Here is a 24306-nt window from a genome sequence, read left to right as displayed (position 1 = left end):
CGGTGTGCTGAACTGACTGCATTTTTTTTCCACCTGGTATTTTAGTCGAGTTCAGAATCCCTGACGGCTTCTGAGCCGGAAAAAATCTCGGGAGATTGCGCTATTCTCTGCAGGGCTACAGAGAATGTCTCCACCATCTGCCCTCTGGTCTAAATTGTAGTAGCGTAGTTTGAGCAAACGCGTGCTAGTAGTTTGACCAATCATTCGTGCAAGTATGTTCGTATGAAACACAGACCATAAATTGCATTCGTAACCAAACCAAACCTAATCCTGACTCCCACAATTTCTTTTTGCAGACTTACGGCCAAATATTTCATTTCATTTATGAGGTTTTTCCGGGAAGATGGCAGATAGATACCATTTCTTTATGTAATTTTCATACTGCAGATTGTGTTGGAACACAATTCTAAATAGAATTAAAAAAAAGATCATATTTTCCAAAAATGTTTAGATGGAAATATGTTTGAAACATCGTAAAAAATATTAATATTAAATATTAATATCAATCTTAGCAAATATGCTTTGAATTATGAGAGACTTATTTGAAACCTGACTTTGAGCCTGTGTAATACTAAATTATTAATTTATTAAATCAATATATTTAGCATTTTTCATTCTCTTTATTTTCCGATGATTTCCTGACAAATATTATTATTTTAAATCCATTATTTTTTATTATTTTATTTATTTGTTTTTACTTCGAATATAATAACTTTGAGCATTAATTTTACTCTCGATTTCGATACATTTCTTTTGAAAAATAATCTTGCTGGTTGTTAGTCATTTGAGTCAATGTTCACTGAAGTTGTTGCGCCAATCTCACTTCTTTTTTGGCAGAGTCTTCTTGGTTAAGTTAAAGAGTTGTCTCCTATCTATGAATTTATCGAATGTCATTGGTTTGTTATTTTCACATCTCTAACGTGAATTCCATTTGTTTTACTACATTTCATTGGAGGAACTACGCAAATTCTTCAGTTTCTTATTATGTATTCTTCTAAATTTTAATTGGGACATTGCTTCTTCCTGGAGGTTGTTTTAAGTTCTGATAGTGACTCTTTGCGACCTTCGATCCAAGATCATGGGTAATAAAAATAGCGGGCCGTCTTCTTTTTCTCAAGATGCAGACTTTGCTCATACCGAAGGATTTATTATTTTTTTCTATTAAGTTAAACATCATTTGTAAAGGACATTTGACTATACATCATTAGCGTTTAATTCCATTAAAAATGTATTTTTTTATAAATAATTTTCAATTTTTTTATAAAAGTTACAAGTCTATTTATACTTTTCATATAATTTCCTTCCTATAAATTTAAATTTTTATTAGTCATCTTTCCCCTGATTATTAAATTTGGTCATATTATGTCTATTTTTATAGATGTCTTCAATAATGTTAGATAGAACTATTTTTTAAAATCTTCTATAATTGTATCACACTGGATTTACACAATTGCATTAAAATTCACGAAATATTCTCCTGTCCCCTAGTTCTCAAAGAAAAAAAATAATCTGCTCTAGGTTATATTTTGGTATAGTGTTTATTGTTTCGTCATTTATTGTGTGAAGGTACCTTATGCCACAATTTTAGTTTTGTGACAAGATCATTTTTTAACCACAGCATCCTAAGTTTCTAAAATATAATAATTATGTGTACCAGCATAATGTTTTTGCAATTTTAATAGTTTTTCGCTCTTGATTAATCAAGTTTATTTGGAACTTTTTAAAGGCAATTACATAATTTTGCAGTATTTTTTAAGTAACAACGTTTGATCAAAGGTTATTCTTAATAAAATGTAATTAGTTACATAGAAAATACACCAGTCAATTAAAAATAGTATAATTTTATTAGCTCATTTAAACATCTATATTCTATTAAATGTATGCATTGAGTAAAACGTAAAATTAAAACTAAAATCGTTTCATGTATCTTCTTATAATTTGTATTAAATAATGTCACGTGCCATCATTAACAGACAATAAATATCAACACTGTTTAGAAGCCCATTTTAATATAATCACAGAAATATGAGAATAGTCTTTAAGCCCTTTGTTTCTTCAACTCTTATTAGAAAAATAGAAATCACCTAAAAAGATACAATGGATATAAGTTAAATTGCATGAATATCTCATTCTCGTTAGTAGCAAGTTCTTTTATTATAATTTGTCAGATTATGGAGATAATGTTATTGGTCAAATTGATATTTGACAATTGATTACACTATACTCGTATAAACTTTTTTAAAAGAAATCCTTTCAACTTTTTATCTGTATTACACTTATAGTTGTATTTCAATTTTGAATATCATTAGACACGTTTCATATTTAAAACTACTCGTTTAAAAATAAAACACAAGTTATTTACTCTTTATACTGCATCAGTCTTTTGAATACGATGATTTATAAATGATTTAAACTAGCTATGGTTATGATAACACTTATTGTATGGTGGTCAAGAAATTGTGTAACCTTAATGCTCGTGACCCCCTTGCTCCACAACGGAAAGCATCAAGAATGCTTCATTAAAATTTCATTTTATAATAAAATTATAATGGTCATGAAATTTTGGAGCTTTAAAGTTCGTGATCTCTTTGATCCAAAACTGGATACATTAAGAATACTTCACTTTATATTTATGTCATTTTATTAGAAAATTATAATAAAATGAAATAAAGTGAAGTATTCTTGGTGCAGCCCGTTGTGGGGGGGGGGGCAAGAGGCAATAGCATCTTAAATAAAATTTTATTCGCAAGGAGCATTAACTATCAGGTTTTTCAGTGGCAAACAATAATATTTCGAGCAGATTTTTCACGCTTTAACTAATTTTATATCTTTAAACTTATAAAAATAATTTTTAGCCTAATAAACTTAGTAACACATTTCAAATTTCATTAGCGAACCAATTTTAAGCAAATAGAAAAATTTAAACCTCTATAATATGTACTTTTTTACATTATCCTGATACATATTAGTAGTATCTTAAAGGAAAACAACGCAGAAAAATCTTTGAACGAAAAATCAAAACGAAAGAAAAAACGAAAGAAAAATCATTTTTCGGTAGTTTATCCATTTTAAGATTGTTAATGAAACGATTTTCGTAGCAATGTAATAGTTACAACATAATATGTCTAACGTGACACGGAATACATTGTGACATGTTTGATCACATGTTGGGTTTTGCTCACTCCTATCAAAATATTTTCGTAAAATATTCTTATTTTATCGATTTTAATTAAATAATTTGTTTAATTAAATAATGTTGTAAAAAAATAATTAATTTTGCTTCCAATATAAATAGTTGATATTGCAAATTATTTAGCTTCAACAATTTTTAATGAAGGTTGGAAAGAATTGCTGACAGTTTTGGAACAGTTGGAAATAAAATCAGGCCCGGCTGCCAAAGAATTTTCTTAAAAAGGAGACAACACCTAAAAAATGCTATGTTTAATGATATGCCCTGCCTTTAGTAGGTATTGTATTAAAGGAAGGACATTTAATATTTTATAATTTGGTTTCAAATAGGCAACTAGTCTGAAAAATAAACAAGAAATAAGTTCCAAACTTTTTCAATTGGTATCTCAATCCAACTATCACGAGAACTCTTCCCGATTGAAAGTCTGATGTCTACCGTCATCGAAGCAAGAGTAGAGCAATTTCAATATGCTATTTCTAATCCTTGTGAAGTGTTCTACCTCCACTTCAAGGCTGCTGCTTTACATTATAATAATACCGTTTACTATAACTTAATTAAAACAAATTTGATTTTATACTTACGGTAATTTAAACCAAACGGATTCCCACATAGTTTTAGAAACATCAATATTAGGCACTTCATTGAAGAGACATTAAAAATGTATCAAATCCGAGTAATACATCTAAAATATAACAACACTGTTAAAGAGTTTATCAGAAACGGTGATTTTTTATATTTTGACATTATATAAAAAGGGTCGCAGATAAAGCTATAGCAATTGATCGGTGGATTTAGTTACGGTGTTTGGTACAATTTATTAAAAATTGATGTGAATTTTATGGGACAAAGATTTAAAAAAAAGGAAAAAACGAAGCAATTATCGAAAATTAGTTAGTATTGAAATTTAGAACTTACGTTTATTAAATGACACTAATTCTTTTAAACAAAGTTTTTTTTTAAATTTTTTTTTTGTTGCATATTTTTACCCACTAACACGTAAAAAGCAGTACAGATAAAAAGTCGCCTTAACACGTTAAAATCCGTATTTTAACCTGCTGTCTTTTCTGCACAGCAAAACCGGTTTTTCCATGTTATTAGATAGGGAAATAGTGAATAGATGTGAAACATTCTCCCAGTTTGTCCCATTTACACCTTCCATTTTAATTGTTTTCGCTAGGAACACCGCACATGAATAGGAATTTAAATCAATTTTTCTCTGCATTTATAACAAATGTTAAACCCATATTTTATTAGATAGGTCAGCAGCTTAATTTTGCCTATTTAATGTACGCGAAATCTTAAAACTTTCGAAATAACTGACATGTTTGCCAATAGCTTTCTTAATTAACTGATTATTTTCAGTAGTTAATAATAATAAAAAGGAGAATGGTTCATGAGTTCATACTAATATTTTCATTGAAATGGAAAATCGACAATAATTTTTAGATATAATTCTCTCTTTTTTTTATCCAATTTAACTAAATTCAATTTATTTCGTTCATTAATTAGAAGATTATTACATTATAATTCATTTCATTAAGAAATCAATAATTGTGAGCACCACACTTCTTTCGAAAGAAATAATTAAGAAAACATTCAGCAGTTTACTTGTCTTTCATTCAAATATTTCGAAAGTTTTCATACAATGCTTAGAATTATTATTATATTTTTTTAATAAAATATCGCATACTAAACCCATCTTACGAAAAGAGAAAAAACAAAACTCTAACTATCCTTCACTTATAGGATCATTTTTAATTATTATAGAAACTATATAAAAAAAATAAGTAAACTTAAGAGGAGTTTCGCATAGTTTTAATTTTGTTTTTTCTATTAATCTTCTAATCAAAACCTTCATTTTCCTAAGTATGTATTTTGATTTTTCTTAAATTTTTCAGTATAATAGAAATTCTTCAAGATGAAAATTAATTTAAAAATACCGAACATTTTTTAAACTGCTTTTTTCTGAAAGAGCGTAGAACTCAAAATAAATTAACGTGTAAAATAAATATTGTACTTTTGTTGTTTTTCTCATTAAGCATAAATAATAAAAAGGTTTTTTATGAAAATAAGTTTATTTTCGGTTATTAAAATACTATTTACTTAATAACATCAGTTTAGATTTGTATTTAATTAACACTAACTAGAAATGGGATGTTTTGTAGACAATATTTCGTCATAAAAATTACTTGAAAAATTTTGAAAATAATGTACCAGTTTTAAAAAAACTTTTTTTTATTTAGTTTTTACATCCCTTTAGTTAATGTTTTAAAATCGATCAGTTAACCTCCAAAATATTTTAAAGTTTAATTAAAATCCTCAAGCAGCATTTTTCTTACTCTACACTCATGTTCAAAAAGTTCTGGTATATTAAAAAAATCAAACAATCATAGAAAAATTTTAAAAAATTAGGACTTAAACGTGCTTTTTTAACGAGAAAAAAAACAGCTTTGCTTACCAATAAACATTATGACATAATTTTTTTCCTGAAACATCACGTTTCTGAAAGTTTATGTAAATCTTCCTCTATTCTTATCACCATAATTGGGTGAAGTTTTGCCAAAGCTGCACTATCCACATCTATAAAATATTACAATACAATGTAACCAATTAATACGATAAAAATGTTTGCATGGAAAGCAGAACATGGCTGACGTTTCCATTTTCTTGAATTTCACCTTTAGTTCCAGAAAAGTTATCGGATAATTGTCTTCACGGAACCAACCCTATCTCATGAAATTGAAAAATTTTATCTTGTTTTTACAAAAAGGTTATTATTTTTATAAGTATTAATAATTAATTATTAATTGCTTAAAGTGCTTAACAAATTTGGATTACCGTTTTTAAAGAAAATGTTAACATTTTGAAAATTTAAGCAGAGAAATGTGTGTATATTTGTACAAAATGGATTGTTTAAAATGTTTGTCGTTTTACTGTTGGTCACTTAAATCAAAAATTTTGGGAAAAATCCAAGCACCTTCAAAGTTTAAAACTAGTATCTTGCATCAAATCTAGGTCTGCTCTTTTGCTTCTACACGAAAATTTCAGAGGATTATATCATTTTTAATGTTTGTATTAAATTCATTTTATGTGCGAGATATAAATTTTTGTTTTAAGAAAAACAATTTGGTGTAATTGTGTCAAAATTAAATGATAATTTATTTTCTTACCTGCTTTTTGGTTTGAAAATCGCTCACAGTAAAGCCAATTTAAATACAGATGTAAATTTTAAATACTCTTTGATTTACATATTAACCTCGGTTTAATGTAAATATAAATCATTTAATAATATCATAGCTTATTTCTCAGGTGTAGTTTTGTCAGTTGAACAGAAGCTTATTCTAATTATTAAAAATAATAATTGAATGGTTGTGCAAATTGTTTCATCCCATATAACAAATATCATTGAATGAAAATATAAGAAAAATGCTTTCATTCGAAAGAAAGTGTCAGATTTAGTTTATATTTTCTTGATTAAGAATTTATTTATTTTAAGAATTTATTATATTTATAAATTACATCTAACCAACTGAACGAAACTGAATTTAATGCTTAACAATCTGTAAAGAATTATAGATATTATTACTACAATTCTTTAGATTGCTAAATAGTAAAAGTGTGGAAAATAATGAAAATAATGAAAATGTTGTACAATGAAAAGTCTTCAGAATGTAACATTTTTGAGAATTGTAAGAACTGTAGAATATTTTAGAATAGCAAGTCCTATTTCTTGAAGTTTTGTGCTTTTGAGAAATAGTTATTCCATATGAACAGGAAAATAAATGTCTTTAAATGTACTAAGCACTAAAGAAACATTCCACCTTGGATAACTTTCGATTTTATAATCGGATCTTCACTCTCTAAATTTGAATCTTAAATTTCCGAGGGGGTGACTTCAAATATGCTAAATTATCAGTGCATACGATATGTTAAGTTAAAAAAGAGGACAAAAAAATTTGCTTACTCTGAATAAACATAACTTTTTCAGACGGATTCAGATTTCTGACCCCTGAGGATAGCCCTATAGTTCCAATATGATCCCTATAGCTCAGTCACAAAATTTTGGAGTCTTTAATGTAGATTTTACTTTTTGCTTATTTCACCATATCCCGAGAGCTTATTCAGCGAATAGAATAAATTTTTGCACACGATTATAATTTATTTTTTTTACCCAAAGGTAATTTTAGGCAAAAATTACTTTTTACAATTCCTCAGTTCCTTTTATTCTAACAGATTATTTGATTGTATTATTTAATTATTAAAATTACAGATGTTTGATAATTAATCAAATATATTTTATTGTATTGAATTATAAGCAAACTTACCAGCACATATGGCAATATTTTATTGGTTAAAAGGTTACTTTTATTCTATTGATTAACCTTTTTTTGATACTATATTATTGCACATTATTCAATTTAAAAATTCACATACCTCCAGCTAAGGACCGTATAGACGTTTTTTCATGGTAAACACTAAGACAAGACCCCGTTGAACCAGAAGGTGTAGAATTGAATCTTGGACTCTCTGGACTATCGGACTGAGGAGACATACAATCCTCTCCGTTTTCCTTTTACAAGTAAAATTACAAAAATAATTTACCACATATATACCAATTATATATCAATAATTTACCATATATATATATATATAGATAGATAGATAACTAGATATATATATAGATAGATAACTATATATATAGATAGATAACTATATATATATATATAGATAGATAACTAGATATATATATAGATAGATAACTAGATATATATATATATATATATATATAGATAACTAGATAATTTTTTTGTAAAAAATTCACTTATAATCAAATAATACTCTTCGCCGGTATGTTAGATAATCTTAAAAGCTTGTTTAATTGGCCGACAAAGCTTGTTTAAATTTTGCAAAACATAAATTGAAGTGCCAGTTATAATTTTACATTCATAAATTGTTTTCGTCAAATTGTAGACTTTTGAAGTCCAACGTGTGAATAATTTTTTATATCTTTTATTTGAGATAGAAATGAATGAAGAAATGTTCAGCAATGTTCAGCCATTTGCGATATAGTGATAGAATAATAATATTTTTAGAATCAATTATTAATGATTTCAATGAACGAAAAAGAAGTTGAGGATAAACTATTTCGGGTTTTTTTTCTTTTAACTTTTTAAGAACGACCTTGTAGGACGTTCCTATTTCAGACATCTCAAATGACCAAAATTTAAGATATATTTTTTTGATCGTTAATTTTATGTATTATAATATTTAATATTAATTATATAATAATATACAATTAATAATATCGCTGGGAAAAAAATTGTTTTAGGTAGCATGAGATATAACTGGCTTTGAATATTTTTATATATCTTATTTCAAAGCTGCAATCTGATTTCTCTCCAAGCAATAGTTATTTTTGAAGAAATTTTTATTCTATTTTTTTCTGAAACGTACAAGTTTGCAAACGTCATTCATAACAGGGTGTCGCAAAAATATTGATAAAAAAAACTTTTTAATGGATTTAGGGTATATGATCATCATAGGAAGCCAAGCCTTGAAATGTACGCCATGTCTATACGCCGATAGAGATGTTTCCTTATTACGATTTTTTTCCACTTCTGATCAGGTTATACTTGAAAAGCATTTTTAGTCTCATTTGAAGACATTTCCTAGCAATTTTATCTCTGATGATGATGGCTCATCTGGGAGTTTGTCGCAACATTTACGGGATCCCCTGTTATGACGGGGAATGGATATCATGTCTAAACTTACACATTCTGACAGGAAATTTACTGAAAATATAAGATTCAACAGGTTTTCATATATTAAAGGGTAATCGCAAATATTTCTTTCATGTAAATGTAAGGTATAAATATGTGTAGTAACTTTTTCTAACTCGTCACTAATTTTACAATCAATGACCAATGTTAAAGCCCCATGTGCAACTACATGAAAAGCTGATTATGTAAAGTATTTTTTATATTGAATGTGTATACATCTTATTACTAGTAGAAACTGGACAAAAATAAAATTTAAATAATTGGTCAATAAGGAAAAAATAATTTCTAGGATAGAATTTAAACAGTTATTCATTAATATTTAACAACGTAGCTCATATTGATATCCCTGCAATATAATAAAATTTCGATTCTTACACTATAAAAAAGTATTTTTGACTTACTTTCATCGAGACCAGACACAGACACTTTTCGTTCTTTAGTATATCTGGGCAATCACGCTGTGACGTCACTGAAGAAGGAGGTATATCTTCCACTAATGTATCTCTGACTGGATTACCTACAAAGAAAAATGTATTTTTCAAATGACGCTTGCATTTTTCAAATGTATTTAAAGTATAAATAAATGTATGAATGTATTTTAATGTTTTCAAAAGTATTAAGTTTTTTTAAAAAAAAATTTGGTTAATTATGGTTAATTTGGTTAATTTGTTAATTATTGGTTAATTTGCTAATTATGGGTTAATTTGGTTAATTATATGGTTAAAGCTTCCTGAATATGGTAAAATTTACCGCTCTATGGGAGCACTAAAATGCTCCGTAATCTGTAATTTTTGCCGAAGCACTTTTGTAATGTTTCTGGTGAAATTAGTAGCATAATATGGTTTTATAATTTGAGACAAAATTAGGTAAATGTCATAAAATTTAGCTATTTAATCATGATACCAGATAACATGGCATAAAAACCATTAATTTGGTGAAATTTACTTTTAAGTTTTGTATTTTTTATTTAATGTTTGATAATGAGAAATACAACCTTAAGAACCAAATTTTTAGTTAAGCCATTAACATTTGAAACGAAAAATAGCAGAATGAATGGTTTAAATATCATATATTTTGATTTAATTAACCCCAATTGTGGATTTTTCTAACCAGAATTGTCATTACAGTACAGCTTTCTCCGTGTGATAAATGTTTAAGTTAAGGACATGCAAATTAGAATATTAAGCATAGCATTTTAATATCTTATATTAAAGAAAAAAAAATAAGATTAAAAATATCATGCAGTTGCTATTACATTTATATAGAAATTGAGATTATGAAAAGCGATTTTCATAGAAACCTTATTAGTAAATTTATGATTTCTTAATTTATCTTATGATAGTTAAGGAGCAGTCGATCTATTTGGTAAATGCTCAATTTTTATTGTATCTTATTAACCTAAATAGTTAGTTCGATCTGCTCCATATTTTTCAAATAAAAAAGAGTTAGAGTGGAAAGCATTATTGAAGAAAATAATCCATGTTTGCATGCTATAGACAAAAAAACAACTGAAATATAAGGGAGCTAATTAAAGGTTTAAGTAAAGCATGATTCCATACTAAGTGATTGAGAAACGCAGCCTGTTTAACAGTAAAGTTCAGAAATATTATTTTTTAAAAAATAAAAAATATCATGAGATATTTAAAAAAAATTTAAAAATTGATACAATATAATTCGCAGTGCTATACTGTTTTTACGGGGAGACGCGTACACGAATGGATAAGGAGTGAAATAATTTTTTTTTTTTTTCGTGTCTTACCTAATGATTTAGAATCATGATCATGTCTAGTATGCACTTTGTCTAATGAATAAGGATCCTCTATAGTGAAAACTGACTGCCCCTGCAAAAGTAAAAAATCAAAATGTATGCATTTAAAAGTATTCACAGTTTTTAATTATTACGTTGCTACATGTGGAGAATCAAAACGTATTTTATATGTACAGATAGATATAATTTCTCAAATTGACTTTCCCTGAATTCTCAATCTTTATTTATATACACCGAAGAGTCATTACATTATGACCACCCTCCATCCATAACAATGGACTCGCCCTGGTTTCATGGTTTCTCGCCCAGGAACAATGTTTTCATGGGACACATTAGGACCCATAATCCTCATAGAACAATCCCTGACGTCTGCAAGCTAGTTGAACATAGTTGCAGACCAGGTTCACCCATTCATGGCAACAGTTTTTCCTGCGGGGGAGGGTGTTCACCAACAGGATAATGCACCATGTCATAAGAGTTGAATCGTCATGGATTAGTTCGAGGAACTTTCCAATGACTTTCAAGTCATGTCTTGGCCCCCAAATTCTCCTGACCTTAATCCAATAGAGCATTTGTGGTCCTACTTGGAAAACCAAATTCGTGCTGCCACAATACCCCCTCGCAATGTGAGGGAATTCCAGGACCAGTTAGTGAGCGCTTGGTATCAGATACCTCAGACTACTTATCAGCACCTTGTGGAATCAATGCCTCGGCGGGTGCTAGCAGTTTTGAGGGCTAAAGGTGTCCTAAATGTTATTAGCAGGGTGGTCATAATGTAATGGCTCTTCAGTGTATATGCTCTGATATTAGCGTGTTTTAGACTTAGCAAGTCATTTCTTTTTAGTTTTTTTATAACTCTTTGTTGGCATAAATTAGTGTTTTTAGGCAAATTTATACTCTTTTTATAATATAAAAGCAATTTCAACTAAATATCATTAGTGATATGCGTACTCTGATGTTTGCATGTTCCGGATTAAAGGAATCCTACCTTTAATTTTTCTGTTGATATGTTAAGATATATATTGCTGATTTCAAGCAAATTGACACTCCTTTTTAAAATATTTAAAAAAAAATAATAAATTCAATTATTTATGATTTGTGATCAATATCATTTGTATTATGTTTATCTATTGATCAAAAAAAATTGTATTTATAGTATTAATTTTCTATTGGTATTAAGTTTCGATTCAAATATTTTATTCTAATTTATGTTTGAATGAATAATTTTTTTCCTTTTTAAATCCTTTAATTTGATTAGCAATAAACTAATACTTAATAAATAAACACAGGAAACATGAAGCGTTACTTGATTGAAAAACTTAATTGTCCTCAAAAATATGCAGATAGAAATAAAGGCTCTCGGGGTCCATGAATAAGAAAAACAGAAGTGATTTAAAATATAAAATAGCTTGAAATAGTGTTGTGAAAAATGTATTGAAATTGATTTGGGAAATATTAGGTCATCTTGATGCCGAGGAATCTTGTTTCATTCATATAAATGATTCTTTTGTTAACGACTTTTGTTACACACTCCCTCTCCATAGCACGTAGAGGTGCATTTGACTCTAGCTCACCCCTCTCGGCCATTTCTTTCTTATTTCTTTCTTCTTTTTTTTTTTTAATATTTTCATTGTTACAATCTCGGCTACTGTGGTTTTTCTGGTTTTTCTTTTCTTCTTTACTCTCCATTTTTCAATGGCATTTTTACGTTTTATTTTACAAATTACCTTTCATTTTAATTACGTCTGGCAAATCTTGAGAATAGGCGCCTATTTTTAAACGCTTGAAGCATGTCAACTTTTATTAACATCTGCGCATTTTTGAGACCGATAAAGTTTTCTAATCAAATAATAACCTAATATATCAATCTAACTCTAACTTGATACTTCAATCTAACGCTGAAAACCCACAAAGAACCAATGCAATGCAAAACTTATCTTGATATTTTAATAATTTATCACGATGAAAAACATTTTCGGATAAGTTTTACAAAGAAAGTAGACAGTAAATAAAATGTACTGTAATTCATCTAAGCCTATATAATCTTCTCTCCACCTAAATTACTCCGTTTCGAAACGGGAAATGTAATTGAAAATGATATTGGTTGAAGTTTCGATTTCAAGATCCTTTTACATGAAAAATGATTTCATCTTTCAAAGTTATTTTTAGGGAAGGCTGAGAGGTTCTTTGAAATTTCGATTATCGTTTTGGAAGTTGCAAATATCATATCCTGTTTTGGTAACTTATCGATAAATATAGTGAAAGTGTGCTTTATATTTTATAGAATATACAAAGTTCTACGCTGCTTAATGCATAGATTTGGAGTTCATCCTCTTAAGGAGTTGCAAATTAATATTTAATACATCTTTATATATCTACAAACTAAATGAGAATAAATAAAGTAAAAATAAAAGTTCTGAAAACTGCTGTAACTGAGAATTACTTTCTCTCTTTGAAAAAAATTAAAATTGCTATATACTAAAATCAACGAATTAGCCAGTGTGACCCCTCATTGATTTTACAGTGTAGATCTAAAAATATGTATCTATAACTTAAAATAAATGAGAAAATATTGTTTGTTAAATATAAAATGGAGGCTCGATTATCAAAATATCATGTTCTTGTTTTTTCTAAGGACGAAATGATGATATACTGAAAGACGAATGCAACGACGGTTTTTTAACGAAAATATCTGATTAAATATAACATTATGATTTTTTTGTTATACTAAAACTTTATAGTTCAGTAATTTGAGTTTCTACTCCTTATACAAAAAAAAATAATAATTATAGATTTTAAAAACAAACTAAAGTACTATTTTCATTTGATAAAACAGAAAATTTATAACACTGTCCTGATTTATCTTCTTTTTATTTTTGTACCGTTTTTATAACAACCAATACACTTTACTCTCGGCTGGTACCTGAGCAACAGCTGAAAAAATCTGAAATAAACTTAAATAATTGGAAATAAGAAATAAAATATTTGACCCAGTTAAAAGTACCCTGATATTAAAAACCTGTTTTTAATGTTTATTTCCCTTCATTCTCTTAAAATATAAGATTCAACATAAATAGCAAACACACATTTTTATTTCAAATCGAAATGTGGCAATAGGGCTAATTTAATGTACTTTAACTACACCTTTAATTCTATTTTTACTATGATCAGAATTGGTAATTAATTCATCAAATTCTTTCCCTTTCTGCAAATTAATTGACTTACAGGTTTTAATCACTTCATTTTTGACAAGATTTTGCGTAGATTTCAAAATGATATTCGTATAATGCCGTAGAGTCCATTCTATTTTATTGATTTTTTGATTCTCATGATTCAATTATATATTTCACAATAACTCGTAATTCATATATAAAAGTTTATTACAATTACCTTGTAGTCATGTAGAGGGAGGTGTTTCTCTGAAGTACACAATAATATCGATTTAACATCCCCGGATAGCATCAACTTGTTGCAAACTTCTTCCGACGTGAGGTTGTTGATATCCAGATGACGTGTTTCTCGCGATCCTGCCGAAAATTAAAAATGTCTGTAAAATTAACCTTGCAAATTATATAAATTTAAAATTCGTTAAGATCATATGAATTGGAAATTGTATATCATGTTGTTAGGAAATACGTTGTTAGAAATTTGTGGAAAAAATATTAAACAATTCATTTAATTGCTATTTTACTATATTAAACAATAATACTCAAATAAGGATAAAAAAAAAGAAGGTATTCAAATTGTTTACTGTGAGACAAATCCTTCAGTGACAGATTTGATCTAATACGGTTAAACGACCTGAATTTTTTCCGTTCCTACTAGGCCCACCTTAGAAAGCCTCTTAGTTCCGTGCGGCTCGGTACATGCTGTAACCGAAAGGGCCAACTTGTCCGGATAGCCTGGTCGGTAAGGCACTGGGCCCATTTCTGTGAGGTCGTGACTTTGAACCCCGCTGGCCGAAGAGTCCCCGTGTAGTCAAGTAACTTATGCACGGTAAATCTGTCGAGTCGCAAAAGTCCTCCATATTCCCATAACAAATCAATACCCCTGGGGGTACTGGAATGGAGATCGATCGTTCTCTGATTCAGGTCAAAATTACTATCTGTGGATCAATGAATGGATGTGTGAATGGGTCCGCCCTATAAAACGGGATGTGACGTGTGTGTGTGTGGCTGAAATTGAATTCTTGGCCACAGGATGGCGCCACTGAAAAACAAGAAGAGCACACTCTGCCTTAAATTTGCTCGGTTTCACCGAGCAGGCTTGCCTGTGTAGCAAGTGACATTAGAAACAACAACAACAAATGTATTTATTCCGCAGCAGGTTACAGTAAAAATGGATTTTACGGAAAAAAGTACCAGTGTCGGCACTTTTTAATGTAATTTGATACAGAATTTTTTACATTGTTGGTGATGTGAAAAATTCCTTTATCATCTCAGAAAAAGACCTCAGACTTTTAAATTTGTTTTATTTTTCATATTTTTGTGATATTTTCATTTAAAGCCATAGAGAGCAGTTCTGAGAGTCGTTTGAGAATTAAAAAAAGGTGTTTGAAAATAACAATTATTATTACTATTTGGGAACAAAAAGTTTCTGCGTTAGAATTCAAAAATTCTTAACGTCTTTAAATGCCTTTTGGACGATTTAAAATTAGCATATTTATGTTTAAAATTACTTGAAAAGGTTTAATAGTAGTATTTATTTAAATTTAAATATTCATAGCCTACATATTTGCACGCATTTTTAATGCATCATTTAAACAACCTAACTAGTTTTATTTAGGAATTATAATTTTCTAAAGATCTAAGATCCTTTTTCTAAGTATGAGAAATATCGCAAAATGATCAAAAAAAAATATATATTATACCGTGCCAATCGGCGAAGCCATTCAAAAGATTAAATTTGTAACAATTGTTTTCAACAACGAAAATTCACTACGAGAATTTATAATTCTTTACGAGATATAGCAGTACTTTTTGGTTAGCTGAGCGCAAGGAAATTAATTGAGCATTTTTAATTTTTTTTGGGAAAGCCCATTTTGTTTAGTGCCTAAAATTGAAAATTAAAGCAAAAAAATATATTAAAAATTGCAGAATATAGTGGAGGTCTACATTTTTCGCGACTTTTTGCTTGCATACGGCAAACGGAATTTTCCATTTCTATAAGTTAATGGTGAGGTAAAGGTATTCTGTAAGTTAAATGTACAGTAATTGAATAAAATGTCTTAAAATGTCATGGTGAGATATTATGTTTATGTGAAACAATATCTACATTGATGGTTTCACGTACAATCAATTTGCATTTAATTTGAATTCCCTTTTGATATTGTTAAAAAAATATAATAAAAATAAAGAGATTTACTTAAGGAGTACATTATTGTAGAAGTGACTATATTTTTTTAATGATAAGTTGCTTTTATAACCTGAACGAACAACCTTGATTTTAAATTCGAAGGATATTTTTTCAAAATATATAATCGTTAAAACTTCTGAAGATATTGATTGCATAATCCTTGATAATAATATCTAAACCCCTTTTTATAAAAAATTGTGATTTTTTTTCTTTTCACAAAAGACTTAAAAAACTGCAAATGAAATTTAATTTTTAAACATAAAAATCTATTATCATAAATTCCAACAGTAAATGAAAATGATATTATTTTATAGTCCATAAAATTCATTTTTACAACCCACTAAAATCAAAAATTCATTCAGAAGCTGAGTACTTACTCTGAGGGGTTGTCCTGTTGGATCTTTTTCTTAGACTGCAAATAAAGAAAATGAAACAAGGTAAAACTATCACAAGGGCACCAGCTGTTGCCGTGATCCACCAAGACTTAATGGTCTGAAATCGACTGGGAGCGTCTTTTGGGACCAATGCAGGAGTTGTAACATCAGGAATAACACCTAAAAAGAGCAATAAAACAGGAAAGTTAGATCAGTAAAGTTTTATTCGATGCTGATGTCCATACATAGCAATTGTTTTGTCCTTTCAGTCTTGTTATACTTTGTACGCATAGAGGTATTTTTAATGTTTATTTTGATACCGCAACTCCTGATGCCTCTTAAATCCAGTTTTGCAGTCTCATAACAGATAAGTATATGGTTAATGTTGAAATGAGATAAAGTAAAAACTGTTCTCTTTTAATATATATTTATATAAATATAATACAGATGTGGTAGTGGTACAACGAAAGATACTTATTTTTACTATCTTCTTGCTTTAGCTTTAAATGCTTTTTTTATTGTTATTATTGACAAGGGATCATAAATTAACTTTGCAATAAAACCTATCAACAAAAAGAAAATGAATTTTTCAAGTAAATATTACGCTTTCTTTCATTCGCCATTTTAAAATGATCCATATCGAGATTTATGGAATCCGAATTAAATTTAATGTCTCTTATGATTTACCACTGCAACCTAATAAATTTGAAAACCATGGAACTACGCAGCTTCACTTTCGTAGATATTTTCCTAGGTAAATCTAATCCACCTTCGTTTTAACTAACCACTAACTTAATTAACCACCTTGTCTAAATTACAAATAACTATAACTCATTATATCGATGAAAGGGTAATTTTTTTGGTCAGGGCAATTTTGGTCTTTAAAATCATGCACAATCTTTGAAGCAACCAGACATCAACGGGGTTTTGAACATTAGACACCTCAAATATCTTTGATTTAAAATCAAAGCATTTTGGAAATGACTTTTAAATACACTCTATAACAAAAAAATTGAAGCACCAAGAAGGAGTTGTCCGATTAAAACGAAAATTGGTGGATAGAAGTAAAATGTACAGAATAATAAGTGATTAAAATTTCAGAACAATTTAATGATTTATTGCAGAGTTACAGTAACAAGTTCATTAAGGTGTTGACCCGCCTCTAGCCTGGATACAAGCTGCCACACAGCGTGGCATAGACCAATAAAGCTCCCGGATCGTCTCTTGCTGTATTTTCTGCCAAATTCGATCCAATTGTCGAACGAGGTCATCAACATTCCGTGCCAGATGCAATCGCCTTCCTATCATATCCCAGACTTGCTCTATAGGAGAAAGATCTGGTGATCTGGCAGGCCAATGAAGAGTTTGACAAGCTTGCAGACAGCTCATAGCAACTCGTGCCGTATGTGGTCTGGCATTGTTCTGCTGAAAAACCATCCCAGGGCGCTGCAAAAGGAACGGTAGCAAAACAGGTCTTAGGATGTCGTCGACGGTCCGCTGTGCAGTAAGTGTACCTCTAATGACGACCAAAGGGGTCCGGTTGTCAAAGGAAATGGCACCCCAGACCATAATGCCTTGTTGAGCGCCGTTGTGGCGTGCAATGGTGAAGGCAGGATCCCCCCCTCTGCCTTGTGCGTCTCCAAACACGTCTTCGATGATCGTCAGGACACAGTTGGAAGCGGGATTCCTCGCTAAAGATTATACGTCCCCAGTCGGCATCATTCCAGCCTGATCGAGCGTCGATTTTGCGCGTCTTGGTGCGACGATTTTTTTGTTACAGAGTGTACTTTAATAGACTTAAATAGAGTCACGATTACTCAGTGGATAGAGTACTAGCCTTCCAGTGAGGTGACCCTGGTTCAAATCTGAGCGATGGCATGTCCATGTCTTCTGTATAGTGTTCAAAATTACAAGGCTACGTAGTTGAATATTAGTAGTCGTAAGCCCAAACATTGGGCCGGCTGTTAAACGACTGTCATAGAATAAAATAACCTTAAACAAGTAGTATGTAAACTACAAACTCCAGAATGTTTCACGAATAGCAAGTATAGTATATCGTACCACTGTATGCAGTGTTGCTAGAAGAGAGAAAGCCTTCCCATTGATCAATTTATCAGCCCAACGGAACGTATATAAATTGCTCCGTGGTAAAAAAAATAAGAAAGCTGTAACAACGTTCTGACTATTACACTTAACGCAGGGTTGGGAAATATTTGAACCACTACACTACGCAGTGGATGTTAAATACGGAAGATGTCACAACGTTCGGACTACTTAAGTATCAAATTTCTCGTTTATGATGACCCGTGTAAGGCTTCTTCTCTTCTAGGAGTAGTTGTTCTATGCCTTTCGCCATTTACAAGCTATATATATAGCAAAATTGGCACATTATGCTTTGCCTGGAAGAATATTTCAATGTTTGCCTTCATAGAAATTATACTGGGAAAAGCTAAAGTACTATTTCGATGAAAATACGTGATCACTGAGTTATGTGCAGATTTGCATTGAAATATCGTTGTAATTAATCAATTTGTCACTGTGAAGGCATTTCTCCAGGTATTTATAATAATTTGATGCTAATATTAGTAATTGTGATACAGTATTGATAAGTCTTTGCATTTTAAACTGATTCCCTTCATTATATAACGATAAATCAAGATAACAATATGCCATGCAATTCGCAACATAAAATGAGGTTTAGGTTTAGAATATTAATTGTGTTAGAAGATTTAAGTGTATTTAAAAAAAAAAAAAAAAAAAACGGACTCAATGTCTTCCTAATTTTGACGGTGTATACGAATTTTAACGATATGGCGGGAGATAAACTTTAATCGATTTTAAAACTTTCAGAATTGGTTTTGTATGTTCTAGGAAATGAATATATTTAATTTAGGACACATCAATTAGTTTAATAATTCTTATATTCCAGTAAGCATGTACTCCGATTTACATTAATTTTCGAGCTTTCTTTCACTCTTTAGTATAAAGTCACTATATGTGTAAATTTCTTATTCCTCTATTAAACTTATTCATCTATATGACTAACTTGAGTTTTAATGTCAACTGATACTATTACTTAAACTTTAAAGCTTGAGATATTATATTTAAAACAGAATTATATTTAATTATCTACAGAATTTTAAAGGAAAAATCTTACCTCTTTCATTCAAAATTATATCAGCAGAATCAAATCCAAGATTATTTCTAGCAATGCAAGAATAAATTCCATAATCGTCATAATTGATATTTCTAATAGTAAGAACAGATAACCAATGAACATCTGCCGTGTTAGTGAGACTCATACTGTATTTTAGTGTATCTTCTTTTAATACTGTATTGTTTAGAGCCCACGTGACAGTCACGTTGGGAGTGGCGTCAAATATGCATTTAATATCACCAACTCCATCATTCAGTTCGCCACCACTTTGTAAGACCAAAGGTTTATCTGCAAAAAAAATATGTAAACAATAAAATAACGTGTATTTCCACATAATGCAAAATTATTTATTTAGTTAATTTAAATAATTAATGACATAATTTAAGGTTATATCAACTCTATGACAGTTTATATTAACTCTAACACTTAAAATCTGTGAGAAGACACATAATATTTTAATTGACTTAAAAGTAATTTATTATGTCTTGAAAAAATATTATGTTTTTAAAGCATTAGTTAAGTTAATTTTTGGTTTATTATAATTTAATTATTAATTATTAAGGATTATTTATAATTTATAATTATTAAATAATTATAATTATTTATTAATTATTCATTTTCATCAATTATTTATTTTCATAAATTATTTATTTTTATTAACTAATTATTATTTCATTATTGATTTTCAATCATTGTATTTCAAATTACTTCAAAAATTCTATTTCATATTTTCAAATAAAAAAATTACTTTGAAAAAATTTAAAATATATTTTTAAAGAAAAGTAGGAAAATAAATTTTGAAAAAAAGGAAAGCAGTCTCTTATTAGTAACTACTAAGACTTTCTTCTTTATTTCAGAGAATAGTTGTTCAAAGTATGAATTGAAACTTACAAAGAATATTCAGCATGATTGACTGAAATGCTGGGGAACCAACACCATTGTCAGCCCAGCACTCTACTAGACCTCTGTATTCTCTGGAAATATTACTGATGTGCAAAACTGATATTGAATTATCTTGATTCTGGCGACCATTTTGAATTATGCCTTTGTTTCTCCATTTTATCATATCTGATTTTGTTGGGTCAGCTGTAGTTCTGCATTCTATTGTGACTTCTCCTCCTTCAAAAACGGCTCCAGACGGTGAAATAATTTTCAAAGATTCAATTGAAGCACCATCTAAAAATAATTGTAAATCATAAGTTATCATTTTTACATATCTCAAGTAATGCATAACATTAGCAGCCGTCACGTGATAAAATGCGTTATAATATAATTGAACTCAGAAAACTACGAAAATATACCTAGTTTTAGTTTTAAAATGATTTTTAAAAATATAAATATAAATAAAAATTGAGAGTTTCAACAAAAATTTAAGTACTGAAATGCATTTCAAAAGGAAAATGATTAATAAATTTTGCGCTACTGCGAGCGGTGAATTAGTGGTCCAGGGACAATCTAATCCAAAAATAAGATCTATTTTGGGCACATTTTTATTTCTTATTCCTGTTAATCAAGTTTAAAAATTTAATCGAAGTTTTTGTTTAGTTTTCTTATTTCAATATAAATATCCTAAATAGCTTTTTTAGCAATTCTAATTTTGATCTCCCAAAAAATTTAATTAAAATTTCCAAGTTAGTGTCTATGCGTAGTTATTGTTCATCCAGAATATCATGAACAGCAAGCTTCATCGGTATTTGTAAATTCTTTAGAAAAAATGTTAATGTTTCAAAATTAAATTAATTTCTAATATGAACCGAAGTCACTCAAAACCAGTTGAATATTGAAACATACTTTGAACTATACTTTTGAACCATAATACCAAATAAATTTCTACAACCTTAGTAAATCCTAAAATTGAACTACTTTTTCCGTTCAAGTTTTTCCATTATAACATTTACTAAAGTTTCAGAAGGAATATTTAATATGCTTGGCGTTATAAAGCAAGATAATGATATTTTGTTAAGGGCCAGTGGCAAGCTGGCCGGTGTCAATTTTTAACGGTAGCCACTTTTAAACGATTAAGCTGAAAAGTTTAAACGATTTAAAACACTGCTAATATTACTAATGCAAGGTATTTATTTTGAATAACTTCTCAAAATGCTATAAACATTTAAAAAAAAAAATTTTAAATGAAGAAAAATCTTGAGCAACAAGGGTGAAATAGAGGAATTTTCAGATTAAAATATTCAGAAGAGTTACATATTTATTAAAAAATAATAATTAATTAAATGCCCCTGAGGGGCTTTTTTGACAGTAAAAAAGTTATCAGTTGTAGGCTGTTAATTGTTTTTATTTGCCATTTATTATCTTTAGTCACCTGCGGCGGATGAAGGCCGTTAATTTTGCACTATACTCGGCATCGTATAAAATTTGAAGAAATCATGTTAAAAAAACGCACGAGTTATGCTAAAACTGGTTAATAAATATTTTTCAATGGTAATACTTTCATGTTTGGTGCCCAAAAAAGAAGTTTGAACATTATGGTGCAACACGAATAAAAAAATTCTAACAGTGTACAAGTTAGATTTTACGAACGTAATATATTTCAAAATGGTACCGTAATTCATTTTCATTGTACCGTAATATATTTTCATGGTACTGTAATAAAAATGAAAAAGTTCGAAGAATATTATGAAGCAACAGTCATAAAAAATTCTAATAGCACACGATTTAAATTTAAATAACATAATATATTTAAAAACGGAAAGACTTTCGGTGAAATAAACTCACATAAAACATTTAAAGTGATGGAAATTCGCGTCTGGCCTTCTTCATTCTCAGCTGTACAGACATAAGTTCCTGAATCCTTCCTTGTCGCATTCCTTACATCTAAAATGGGACCACTGGATGAAATGCGCTGTGACATCTTCCCACTTTCGACTGGAATTTCTTTCTTGCTCCATACGTAAGTAATATGTTCAGGATAAGCCTTAGCTGTCATGTTGATTATCACAGAACTTTGTTCTAACATATCTAAATTGTGAGTTGTTTTCAAGAATACTGGGACATCTGAAATAGTATTGTTTGAGAGGGACGGGAAATAGTGTACAAAATAATTTCAAAATACTTTTTTTTTTAAGAATTTGAACTAGAAAATTTCATTGCACTATTGTAGAATTGTATGTAGAATTATTATGAACAGCATTTTTTTAAGAGAAAAAAAATAATCATCTTCGTTAATTGCAACAGAAGCAGTCAGTGGTTCAAACTTATTTAAAAATTCAAATAAAAATCTAATGAATGCTTAAAACTGCTATTAAATTTAACATAAAAACCCATGGCAAAAACTGAAATTTAAAAGGATAAAAAACAATGATAAAATAAAATATAAAAAAATTGAGAATACAGTTTTATTTGAAAATTGTTTTCAATAAATAATAATTTTGTTTTAAAAAAATAAATAAATATTTTAATAAAAAATCAAACATATATTGCAAAAAGAGACGAGAGATATTTATTTAAAAAAGAAGAAGAGGTATGATAAAATACATAATAGTGAAGGATTTGCTACTTGGCAGCACATGACCATAAGTTCAAATTTTCTTACAAATTAATCTAAAACTTCTATGGTTTTTAAAACCGTTATTAAGAGACGAGAAGTAATTATTAAGTAAGGAAAGGGTATGATTAGATACATAATAGTGAAGGATTTGTTACTTGGAAGAAAATAAATATAGGTTAAAATTTTTTAAAATCAATCTAAAACTTCAAAGGATTTTGCAAAATATTATTAAGTTTATCATTTTATGACAAAAATTAAAATTTTAAAAAAATGATAAATGGAAAAAAATTAGAATAAATTCAGTTTTATTTAAAACTGATTTTGAAAAAATACCACTTCTATTTTAGAAAAATAAATAATCTTCTAAAAATCAAAAATAGATTGAAAAAAGAAAAAAAAGTACAAGAATTCCTTTTAAAAAAAACAGATTGGGTATGATTAGAGACATGATAGTGAAGGACTTAGACACTTCGCAGAAATCATAAGCCATGTCTTTCAAAAGGTTAAGGCGAAAAGTTTTTGAAATATTTTTTTAAAAAGAAATACAGCTTCCTTCGAGAAAATAGTATTATTCTGCTGGTCTGGATGCCATCTAGTGAGAATTGCGATAATTCAAAAGTTCCTACCGGAAAACAAAACTTCGGAGCAAATTAATATAAAAATACCATCTTCAGCTTAGAAAACTTTGCGTAAGGCATTGATAACAAAAATTTATTTGCAAAATAAATAAAAAAAACTAGATAAAATTTAGTTTTAAGACACGAATTAATCTGCCTTTGAAGGAATAAAGGATGACTTTGACAGATTAATTTTACAGTAATTACTTACGTCTAACACGAAGTGTGAAGTAGTCTTTAACAATAGTTTTGAATTCATCACATTTAGCTGAACATGTAAATTGTGTTTCATCGTCAGATGGGGAAACTATTATGAATATCCTACTCCGTGTGGAGTATCCACCATAAACTGAACCAACCGTTTCCTCCCTGATGTTTTTCAGAGTAGTTTCGTCTCTCATCCAAGTTATTCTTGATACTGGATTACTGCTAGCAGATATGCAACTAATTGTTACCTGCAAAGAAAGAAGCTTTAAACTCTTTGCCCGAGATGGACAAGATAGCTCGTCTTCCAAAAATAATCGCTGAGTGCAAGGAACGTGATAAATCGTCCTCTTCAAATG

General features: G+C 29.1%; 1 protein-coding gene across 1 annotated transcript in view; it reads right to left on the bottom strand.

The window, feature by feature from the left end:
* Positions 1-1825: 1825 nt before the first annotated feature.
* The window catches only part of LOC107444002 (synaptogenesis protein syg-2), a 93742-nt gene continuing 71261 nt past the window's right edge, over positions 1826-24306 (bottom strand). The window contains exons 13-24 of the mRNA XM_087157518.1: positions 23955-24198; positions 22355-22633; positions 20516-20800; positions 19625-19912; positions 16471-16647; positions 14129-14265; positions 10730-10811; positions 9372-9487; positions 7625-7760; positions 5649-5770; positions 3772-3872; positions 1826-2084 (exon numbers count right to left, since the gene is read on the bottom strand). Coding sequence (XP_087013644.1) covers positions 5685-5770; positions 7625-7760; positions 9372-9487; positions 10730-10811; positions 14129-14265; positions 16471-16647; positions 19625-19912; positions 20516-20800; positions 22355-22633; positions 23955-24198 — 1830 coding nt within the window. The 3' untranslated portion in view covers positions 1826-2084; positions 3772-3872; positions 5649-5684. The remainder of the gene's footprint in view (positions 2085-3771; positions 3873-5648; positions 5771-7624; positions 7761-9371; positions 9488-10729; positions 10812-14128; positions 14266-16470; positions 16648-19624; positions 19913-20515; positions 20801-22354; positions 22634-23954; positions 24199-24306) is intronic.

The sequence above is a fragment of the Parasteatoda tepidariorum genome, chromosome 2 (assembly GCF_982258835.1).
Source record: "Parasteatoda tepidariorum strain Cologne lab strain chromosome 2, Ptep-v5.0, whole genome shotgun sequence".
Lineage (NCBI taxonomy): Eukaryota > Metazoa > Arthropoda > Arachnida > Araneae > Theridiidae > Parasteatoda > Parasteatoda tepidariorum.
The sequence above is the reverse complement of the archived record's forward strand: the minus strand, read 5'-3'. Positions and strand labels throughout refer to the sequence as shown.